This window comes from Crassostrea angulata, chromosome 2 (assembly GCF_025612915.1).
Source record: "Crassostrea angulata isolate pt1a10 chromosome 2, ASM2561291v2, whole genome shotgun sequence".
In the NCBI taxonomy this organism is placed as follows: Eukaryota; Metazoa; Mollusca; class Bivalvia; order Ostreida; family Ostreidae; genus Magallana; species Magallana angulata.
Genome location: NC_069112.1, coordinates 45,365,741 through 45,376,168, shown reverse-complemented (window position 1 = coordinate 45,376,168; position 10,428 = coordinate 45,365,741). Strand labels below are relative to the sequence as shown.

The 10,428-nt window shown below is 35.3% G+C and overlaps 2 protein-coding genes across 2 annotated transcripts; both read left to right on the top strand.

Annotated features, from left to right (window-relative positions):
• The first annotated feature begins 226 nt into the window (after positions 1 to 226).
• LOC128173749 (prostaglandin E2 receptor EP4 subtype-like) lies at positions 227 to 2,998 on the top strand. The gene is made up of 2 exons (XM_052839423.1): positions 227 to 1,427; positions 2,282 to 2,998. The coding sequence occupies exons 1-2, from the start codon at positions 666 to 668 to the stop codon at positions 2,555 to 2,557; spliced, it is 1,038 nt and encodes a 345-aa protein (XP_052695383.1). The 5' UTR covers positions 227 to 665; the 3' UTR covers positions 2,558 to 2,998.
• A 1,204-nt stretch (positions 2,999 to 4,202) lies between these two features.
• LOC128172577 (neurotrypsin-like) lies at positions 4,203 to 10,411 on the top strand. The gene is made up of 6 exons (XM_052838359.1): positions 4,203 to 4,503; positions 7,966 to 8,268; positions 8,596 to 8,727; positions 8,879 to 9,046; positions 9,715 to 9,898; positions 10,025 to 10,411. The coding sequence occupies exons 1-6, from the start codon at positions 4,434 to 4,436 to the stop codon at positions 10,197 to 10,199; spliced, it is 1,032 nt and encodes a 343-aa protein (XP_052694319.1). The 5' UTR covers positions 4,203 to 4,433; the 3' UTR covers positions 10,200 to 10,411.
• Positions 10,412 to 10,428: the final 17 nt, after the last annotated feature.

Genomic DNA, 10,428 nt, shown 5'->3' with positions numbered 1-10,428 from the left:
CATTTGAATTACGACAAATTACATCCCTGTCGTTTTCTCGTTTACGTCCGTTTACCCTTCGATCAAGAGTACACATGACTAATATGCACGAAACCTGGTCTCAAGGATGCTTCCATTTTGTTGCGGAAGAGGCCACTTTGCAGATGAAAATATCATTTGTTTTTATATGTACACTTCCCTCCTGACCCTTGGTTTATTGAGAAGTAACTAAAGGTTGTTGAGTAAACACGCGAAGTGTGATCGTCACAAGAGAACATGTGATGGTGAGGCCGCCATGATAAATTTCTAAACATCAGGCGGTTTGTATGCCATTTTACAGGATATGTGATTTATTTCAAATTAGAGACTAGTTGATTGATCAGTTTTAAGTCACAGGGATATACGGATATGACATATACGGATTACTATATAAAAACTAAACAAAGACGTTTTGATGTTTCATCTTTTTGTCGTTAAGATCGAGATAATGCCATTATTTCTTTCTCTGTATAACCATCGAAATATATCTCATTTGTAGCTGATACTGTGTGAAAATAGATTGATCGACGATCAACTTATTGTAAACTTAACAATTTGTGATGACTTACTTTGTAAAAAAAAATGTCTCGCTGAAAGGGCTATATAAACGTGAATGAAACGTCTTTGCATCATTTAAAACGGTCGAAATGTCGAATTTTTCGGATTATTGTGATAGAAATTTCACACACACAATACCAAACTTTACAGTGTCCTTTGGATTTTACATCGGGCTTGGAGTTCTTGGAAATCTTGTCGCATTTATCCTTCTGCTTAAACAATCAAAATTTCACAAATGGAAAGTGTTCTACCGCCTCGTTTTGATGCTTGTCTGTGTCGACCTTGCGGGAATTGTGATCTTCAGCTGTATCAGCATCATTGAAAGCCCCCTGACTAAATGGGCGGATTCAGATTCTCTGTGCAAAGTGGAATCTATCCTTATCAGTTTTATATCATTGACAAATTTATTCGTCGTTACCTTCATCGCTATTGAGAGATTTCTAGCTCTATGGCATCCGTATTTTTACTCCTCGGTCAAGGGTCATCCGTTGGCAATGTTGTCACCGGTCGCCATTGTTATTGTCACTGCCGTCCTGGCGTCGTTGGCGCTGACCCAGAGCAATTTCGTCAAGATCTACCCTTGCAACTTCTGTTTCATTAACATTTACAGCAAAAACTATGCAGACTATATATTTGCTTTCGTGTACATAATTATTGGTCTAGTTTTGGTTGCCGTTGCAATTGTTATGAACATATTGGTGGCGATTGCGCTATCTCGCGGGCAACGAGGTTATTCGAGACAACGCGAGAGTCGAATATATATAACCAACGACAAGAGAGATTACTGCGGGATGCTGTTTCAAATAGGAGCCGCCATTGCTGAGGTGGCTGTGTGCTGGATACCGATAATGGTAAACAGTAATGTCTTATACTGTTGCATTATTTATAGAGAGTGTGTGACGCATAAATCATTTGATTATAAGTCGAATTTTTACGATTTCCACATATATTTCATTTGTCGTATAAAAAATGTAAATTTTTGAAAAATTACAATGTTTTAAAATAAATAAAATTTGTTCCAAGTGGAAAAAAAAATGAAAAAAAAATTACTCTTTGGCCGTACACAAAAATATTGATTATTTTCTTCCGCTTTATGGTCATGCAAACCTAGAAGATGTAAATGCTGTAGCATGAAAATGCGGTCTCTCAGTAAACCTCGATTTCCCTATGCACTAACAAGGAAATCGAGGATGCACTTCATATATAAATGCGACTTCTATCAACAGTCAATAGATCACCATGAATTTCAATTCTATAACCCTGTACGTTTAATGCATTAAAACGGTGTTTTAAATGGCATTTGGAAATACCTTAAAGAAGTTAAAAGAAATAAAATTATAAAAATGTTCAGCCTAAATCTTGATCATGTCCTTTAATTAACTTTGCGCAAGTATTAAAACCAGGAAGAGTTGAAAGAAATTTAATGAGGAAATGTGTAATATAAATATCCAGTATGAATCATTTAGAGCAAATAATTTCTCTTCATATGTGATATATGTAATTAATTAAACATATTAACAGAATACTTTTATTAATTTGGCCTTATACATGTACTGAGTATGTACTACTTATTTTTAGAAGATTAAATAGTACTAAAAATTTAATAGTTCATAAGAATACCTACTTAAAATACACATATGAATGTACATGCAGAACCCTGAATTACCAGTTATTTTTGATTTTAAAAATATTGGTGTTTTTTTAGATTAGAATGCTTATAACAATGACTGGGGACGAAACCAGCGAAAAAGACATGAAGAACAATTATCTGTTTTTCCGGTTCGCTAGCTGGGCCCTCGTCGTGGATCCCTGGATTTATGTTCTGTTACGGCGGGAAATCATAATGAACATCTGCATCTTCTTTCAACGACAGCAGCGCCCTCGTCTGACGTCATCGGGTGACGCAGTAGAACGGAAGTCTAATGACGAGAGGAAATCTTTAGCCAACGACGAGAAAAGAGCAAGTTATGGAACCATTTAGCGACAATTTTGCTTGTATGAAAACAGTGACGATCTACGGTTTTCTCATATCATTATGGGGTTTTTTTTCACGTTTTGTGCCATATATTTATATATATAAATATCTTAAAAATTTTATACATAAACCATGTATCAAAAAACACAGAGAGAGAGAGAGAGAGAGAGAGAGAGAGACAGAGAGACAGAGAGACAGAGAGAGACAGAGACAGAGACAGACAGACAAACAGAGGTATGAATCACGAAAAGTTATGCAAAACGAGTCACAATTTTCGAATATATTTGAAAAAACAGTTGTTTCTGTATAATAGTATGTTGTTGCTGAACATCACTTTTAATTTATTCAATGTTGAGCCATCTGATACCAAACGTTTTGACTTATAAACAGACACTCAACTGAATTACTTTGTACAAGAAAACATAAATCTGGACCATTGAAAACACACTGTCCTTTGTCGCTTTTTTCAACCTTTCAAAATGGAATAAATGTAAGGAAATCGCTTCCTGAAAGTGTGAAGGAGCCAACCAGCATATAACACGAGAAAAATTAGTGAGTTGCCCTACGTCCAGTGAGCATATGCTAGATTTGCCATGAATTTCCGACGATGGAAACAATCTTGTTCAGATTATGAAGACGGTTGAAGATGTTGTTTTTGTCGATGATGCTGCTGCTGCTGATGATGATGATGATGATGATGATGTTGGTGATGACAGAAATGATTAAGATTATGTGTATGATGGGTTTTCATGCGTACTCGAATAGACTTCGGGTCACGTGTTCATGGTATATTTAAAACACCGGTTGTAGGACCATGCGGTGGCCTGGCACTCTAAGCTCGCTCGCTGCTGAGTCGGTGTGTGTTTTAAGTATTACGTGTAAGGTAAAACGGCAGATGAAATTGAATGCGGTCATTTTGGCCGGCAGGTGGTTTTAAATATGTTTTTTTTGTGTGTGTGTTAAATCAAGAAAACGCTAGCGAGCACGTACCGCTTTTATGCAATACTTGTTGTTTTCATTTATTTAGCAATTTAGATCTATTGTTTATGTTAGAATGAGCAAAGATAGGGAGAATATAAGTACTTTGTTTTACCGTTCTGTTGATGCTTTGTATTTTACACTTAGGTACCATCGGCAATAAACAAGTACGTGGCTTTTCATTTCAAATGATGTTGAACTTCCACGCCAATGGAATAACTGTTTTTAAACTGTGATCATCAAGTATTCTTAATAAATGTAAGCATCTCAAATACTCTTTGTCCTTTAGTTGCGTGTATTGCTTTATAAACGCTATTGATTCGATCAAATTTTACAAAAAATGAAGTAAATGTACACGTATATTTCGGAAGTGAACAGCATTTTTTCAGTGCCGATCATGGCACTATTAACGGAATTTTACTTATAGGTAAATTTACCGCTAAATTGTGGGCGTTGAAAATACATCTATATGGGAGCTGCACTGAGACGAATCATTCTAATAAAAACAACATACTTTTTTAAAAGTCACGTTAATTTTGTTTTTGTTTTTCTTTTTTATACGCTGTATTTTCAATCTTGCCAATCTGTCATAAAAAAGGTCTTTGTAGACCAACCACCATGTAGCAAAACAGACGATACATCAACCATGCAGTTCTGGAGATTAGAGTCATATCAACTAGGCACGTGTTTCTTTTTTAAGAATGTGCTTTGCATAAATGTTACAGTCAGTTTAGATCTTTCACTGAAAGAATTTTAAAAGGAACGCATTTTGCGTAAATGTTAGTTTTGATACTTTTCATTGAAAAAAAATATTTAAAGAGAAACGCATATCAAAAAGTAAACAAAATTCAGTACGTTTTATATATAAAGGACAGTGGATAATGATAGCCACAAACTAACCACAATGGCGGTAGATATATGTGTGATATTCGGACTTCTGGTTTCGGTTTTCCAGGCAGGAGATGGATTACAAGGTCTGTAAGTAGATGTCTGTCTCTGTATACTAGTATTATACATGTGTACGTACAAAATAATCTCTGTATTTCTACTCTATTGCAATACTGAATTATAGGTTAACATACTTTATCATCACGTTCTGACTTAATAATAAGAATAAAGAAAAGGGGAGGGGGGGGGGGGGGGGGTGATTGAATTTCTAAAGAAAAAAAAAACGCGGATTAGGGTGGGGTGCTCAAGCATTTATAATTTATCTGATGTAATTGACAATTAAATACTATATATGATTCTTAACATTCCAATAGGGTTCCGTATCCATTACATGTAACATTCCCCCCTTTCTCCCGGATATGTTGCTAATAACACTAGTAGAAATTATTCAAGAAAGCATTGATATACTAGTATATATCTGTAATACACTATCTATTCTAATATCTATTATGGATATTTAATAATCAAGTAGTAGAACTATACTTTGTATACCTAAATACCAGTAACAGTTTAGATTATTCCACGTGTTGTTTGGATATGATCAACTTTGCTTGCTGTCGTATTTTTTTCAAGAACGTTCGCTGAAGGTTAATGCAAATAGTATTAAATGATGTATTGTATTGAAGTATTCGTTGTATTAATTTAGCTCACTATTTTTAACAAGAGGCCCATGGGCCACATCGCTCACCTGAGGAACAATAGGTATGATAAAGTCAGCTTAATGGAGTCATAATAAAAACAATCTGGACAATGTACAATAATACATGTAGATCCTGTATAAATAAAATCCATTTTCCCCCTTGGAACTGGGATAGCCGCGATTACTGCCAATATTTACAAGAGCAGACTTTAATTACCGCTCCTGCACATGTATAGGGACTCAACGTTACGCAGGCAGGGTTGTCCGCACACCTACGCAACTCAACAGGTACCAACGTTAACGCAAGCAGGAATGACCACACACTTGCGCCAACAGCTCAACTTAACACAAGCAAGTATGACCGCACGCTAGTATTAATGCGATACAGGGCAGGAAAGAGCGCACACTCTGTGTCATAGGTTAGAAAACACGAAGATTAGATAGAGCAGGGATATCCACACACTCAATCTATCTGTAACTGTTCAAGTTTAACCCCAAACAGTCGGACATTGTGGTGCAAGAGACACTGTCCCTATATATGTGCCGGCCTAAAATAATTCATAGTATCTAAAAATTGGAAATCAAAAATAAACTAACTAATCCGGCCTAACCCAAAACTACTTATGCAGAACAACTTATATACATTGAATATTTATTATTGTATAAAAATAATCATCACAATAATTGGTTAACAGTGGATGCATTAATTAAAATAATCAAGAATCAATAAATCAAGGGCAATAACTCAATACAGTAATACAAAAAGATTTTAATGAAAAAATAGCTGCCTGCCTCAATTTTATAGTCATATCACATGTTGAGTATTGCAGTTTTCAAAAAGATTCTTTTCAATTGTTTATATATGGGATATTTAGCTGCATCAAACTCTGAACCTTCTTGTGAGGCCGAAGAATTGTCCTGGAGCCAAAGTCTTAACAATTATAAAGAATCATCTTGCTGATCCGTTTCTAAGAAGAAGATTTTTAAAGATTTGCTCTATATATTCCTATGTAAAACTTTAACACCCCCCCCCCATGTGGCCTCACCCTACCCCCAGGGATCATGATTTTCACAACTTTCAATCTACACTACCTGAGGATAATTCCACACAAGTTTCAGCTTTCCTGGCTTATTAGTTTCTGAGATGAAGATTTTTAAATATTTACTCTATATATTCCTATGTAAAACTTCAACCCCCCCCCCCCCATTGTGCCCCACCCTACCCCCAGGGATCATGATTCACAACTTTGAATCTACTGCCTGAGGATGCTTCCACAAAAGTTTCAGCTTTCCTGGCTGAATAGTTTCTGAGAAGAAGATTTTTAAAGATTTACTCTATATATTTCTATGTAAAATTTTAATACCCCCCCCCCCCCCCCAATGTCGCCTCACCCTACCCCCAGGGATCATGATTCACAACTTTGAATCTACACTACCTGAGGATGCTTCCACATAAGTTTCAGCTTTCCTGGCTGATTAGCTTTTGAGAAGAAGATTTTTAAAGATTTACTCTATATTTTCCTATGTAAAACTTCGACCCCCCATTGTGGCCCCACCCTACCCCCAGGGGTCATGATTTTCTCAACTTTGAATCTACACTACCTGAGGATGCTTCCACACAAGTTTCAGCTTTCCTGGCTGTTTAGTTTCTGAGAAGAAGATTTTTAAAGATTTACTCTATATATTCCTATGTAAAACTTCGACCCCCCATTGTGGCCCCACCCTACCCCCGGGGGTCATGAATTTCACAACTTTGAATCTACACTACCTGAGGATGCTTCCACACAAGTTTCAGCTTTCCTGGCTTTCTGGTTCTTGGGAAGAAGATTTTTGAAAATTTCTCGAAATTTTTCATTAATTTCTAATTATCCCCCCTTGAAAACGGGTGTGGCCCTTAATTTTCACAACTTTGAATCCCCTTTGCCTAAGGATGATTTGTGCCAAGTTTGGTTGAAATTGGCCAAGTAGTTCTTGAGAAGATGTTGAAAATGTGAAAAGTTTACGGACAGACAGACAGACGGACGGACAGACGGACAGACGGACGACAGACAAAATGTGATCAGAATAGCTCACTTGAGCTTTCAGCTCAGGTGAGCTAAAAATCAGCTATGTACACATGGATTTTTGAATTTAAAAAACACCTTAACAAATAAAAAAAAAATAAATGTAAAGGTTTTTCTCTCAAATTCGGTGATATAATTTTAAAATGTTTTAACTAGTACATATACCCAACAATGCATATAAAACAAACATTAAATTAAAACATTTAGTTAAAATCTTAGATATAATGTACAGATGGTCTATTCTTTAAATGCTAAAGTGAATATATGCTGTATATAGCTTAAAGTACAATTGAATCTTTAAAAGCGCTTGGTTTGTTTTTTTTTTTTTTGACGAAACGTAGATTCATTAATTAAGTGCAAATAAACTTGTCCTCGAAATAACAAAACAGAAAAACAAGAATAGACACAATTGACTATTTTTACTGTTTAATTTTTAATTTAATGACAATGCGCCACCAAGCATCAATGATGCGTTTTTAATATTTAAATCTGTGATAAAATTCAAACGTAAAGAATTCATATAATAACATAGATACATATTCTCCAGCAATTGTTTCCATTTCAACGCTGCAATTGTAGGACAAAGTTTACAGAAATATTGTAACTCTTCTGTTCTGAAAACGTCCTTGACAATTTTATTTAGCTTGAAGTGTCAGCATGTGCAATCATATCGCGTTTCCATGATGTTTGAAATGTCTAGCCATTAAAAACGAAATAAAAGGACGAGCTAACATTGTGTTTTAACAAATGAAATACTGATTATGTGAATAATTATTTTTGTTTAGTATCCATTTCAAATCAGTATTACGGAAACGTTCAAATTGACGGAAGTCTGGTGTGTGGGGGAGAAGCGTTCTCGTTCAACGAAGCCGCCATGATATGCCGCCATCTTGGATTTTCCGGCGGATTACCATTACCGTCTGCAAAACTGGAAATAACTTTCATGATAGGAATCAAATGTTCCGGATCAGAAGAATCGATTTCTCAATGTAATACCTCCAGCTCGCTTTGTCCGTCTGTCAGTCGGTGGGAGGAGAACAAAATTGGAATAGCGAGGGTTCTTTGTTACAACAAAAGCGAAGGAAGTGGTAGATACAGAACTTTGATTTTACATTATGAAATGAGATTTAATAATTTCTTCTTCTAAAGTGCGAAAAAAAATATATATCCGTATGTACTTGCATTAATTTGATGTTGTTCAATGCAGGACTTTTAAAATTCAGACAATGCTTAAAAAACCATATTTAAGAGAGAGAGAGAGAGAGAGAGAGAGAGAGAGAGAGAGAGAGAGAGAGAGAGAGAGACAAACAAAGAAATAGACAGGCAAAGAAATGTACAGGAAGAGAGATATGGGGACGGTGATTACAATGAAAGTTAAAGTTTATGTTTAATGAAATTATTTTTCTTTTTAACAGCAAGCAGAGTTATATTAAAATATGGTTACGGTCGAGTGGTCGTCAGTCAGTACGGACTATATGCATCTGTGTGCGCCGACGCCTGGACAGATGTGGAAGCAGAAATCACGTGTAAAATGTACGGGTTCAAAGGTAAAGTTGTGTTATCATATCAATTATGGTCATAAACATTCGTTTATGTCTATTTCTTAACAACCTCACTATATTTGGTTGCTGTGCAAAAGTAAAAGCATAATCAAATTCTTTTTCAATTTACCAATATTCTTTTTCTTCTGTAATACAGCCGGGGTTGCTTTTGACATCAGCAAGAGCTCACGTGATGAATTTGTCTTGTTTGGTAAAGTCACGTGTTTCGGAAACGAGACGACTTTTCTGGACTGTTACTCACTCGGTACAGAGTGTAGAGAATCGTACGCCGTCAACGCCGGGGTACTGTGTTACAACCATTACGGTAACTAGTTACTTCATTAATCTATACACATTTATTGTTACAACTATTTATGTAATTAGTTACCTCATTTATTTATCTTTTGGAACCATTACGGGTACTGTGTTACAACCATTACGGTAACTAGTTACTTCATTAATCTATACACATTTATTGTTACAACTATTTATGTAATTAGTTACCTCATTTATTTATCTTTTGGAACCATTACGGTAATTAGTTACTTCATTTATCTACACAATTCATGATCATCTTCACTTTAAATCCGAATATGTATAATAATCAGTGAGGTGTAATTTTGAAGAATAAAGAATACTCAATATTTAGGGGAAATACCCATTCATGTATACTTATACATGTAAGATGGTGATTTTAATGGAGAAATCAGTCGGCCACATATACTGCAAGATTTTTTTAAAAATCAAGTTTCACTGAAAAATAAACTTATATATACTAGACATTCGCAAACGGATGGTTTGTGGTCTGTTGCTGTGTTATTTCTGGGCTGTTTTACTTCTTGATTTTATAAATATTTGCTATTATGCTATTGCGATGTAACTTTATTCATAAATATTAACATCATGTCATTTTCTAACGATCACCTATTTTCATTTCTCTATATCATTTCCGCCTATCAGTACTTTCAGTACTTTGATTCTATATCATTTCAGTGCCGCATATTCAGTTTAACGGTCGACTAGGTCTCTATGACGTCGTAGTTGACAACTATACCGTCATGCACTGCTCACAGACCCACTTCTATCCACCCAATGTTGATGCGCCAAAAACTGAAAATCCAGCCAATACAATTGCTTGCAAAAATCTTTTTATACTGGATCAGAAGATTAAAAAGACGCAAGTATTTTTTTTTTTAATTTAATTTAATTTTTTTTTGGGGGGGGGGGCGAATTCAACATAGATATTTAATTTTTCAAACATGTAGAAATTAAGTTATGATTTGATTTTATTAATTTATTAAAGGAGCGACAATACAGGCATATCATTCCCAGTTAGAAATCTCTGCAAATCACGTGAGACTGCAAACTACAATTGTAATGGCGGTTGGAGCTACAGTTCCGAATGGAAAGCGAAACATCCCGAAAGTTTCATGTGCCAGTCACCTTGGGTTTCATCCGGGACTTTGTACACTTGCTGATATCGTTATTTCAATGTACTACACGAACTTCTTGATGCATGTATATGGCTTACAATAATATTTGTAGTGTTTTGGATTATTATTTATTTTTTTGATATCTTATGCGTTATATGATTACACAATTCTTGAATAAAATGCAAACATATCTAGCTCTGATGCATTTCATGTAAACATGAATGATGTAAAGGTAACGTTAACGTAACGTAAATTAACATAATGTAGACGTATT

Bases quoted from the DNA above. Each gene is read 5' to 3' on its own strand.
- LOC128172577 (XM_052838359.1), top strand. From the start codon at position 4,434: ATGGCGGTAGATATATGTGTGATATTCGGACTTCTGGTTTCGGTTTTC. The intron at 4,504-7,965 runs GTCTGTAAGTAG...ATTTTTGTTTAG, and splicing joins GGCAGGAGATGGATTACAAG to TATCCATTTCAAATCAGTAT. The intron at 8,269-8,595 runs GTAGATACAGAA...TCTTTTTAACAG, and splicing joins CAACAAAAGCGAAGGAAGTG to CAAGCAGAGTTATATTAAAA.
- LOC128173749 (XM_052839423.1), top strand. From the start codon at position 666: ATGTCGAATTTTTCGGATTATTGTGATAGAAATTTCACACACACAATA. The intron at 1,428-2,281 runs GTAAACAGTAAT...GTGTTTTTTTAG, and splicing joins TGTGCTGGATACCGATAATG to ATTAGAATGCTTATAACAAT.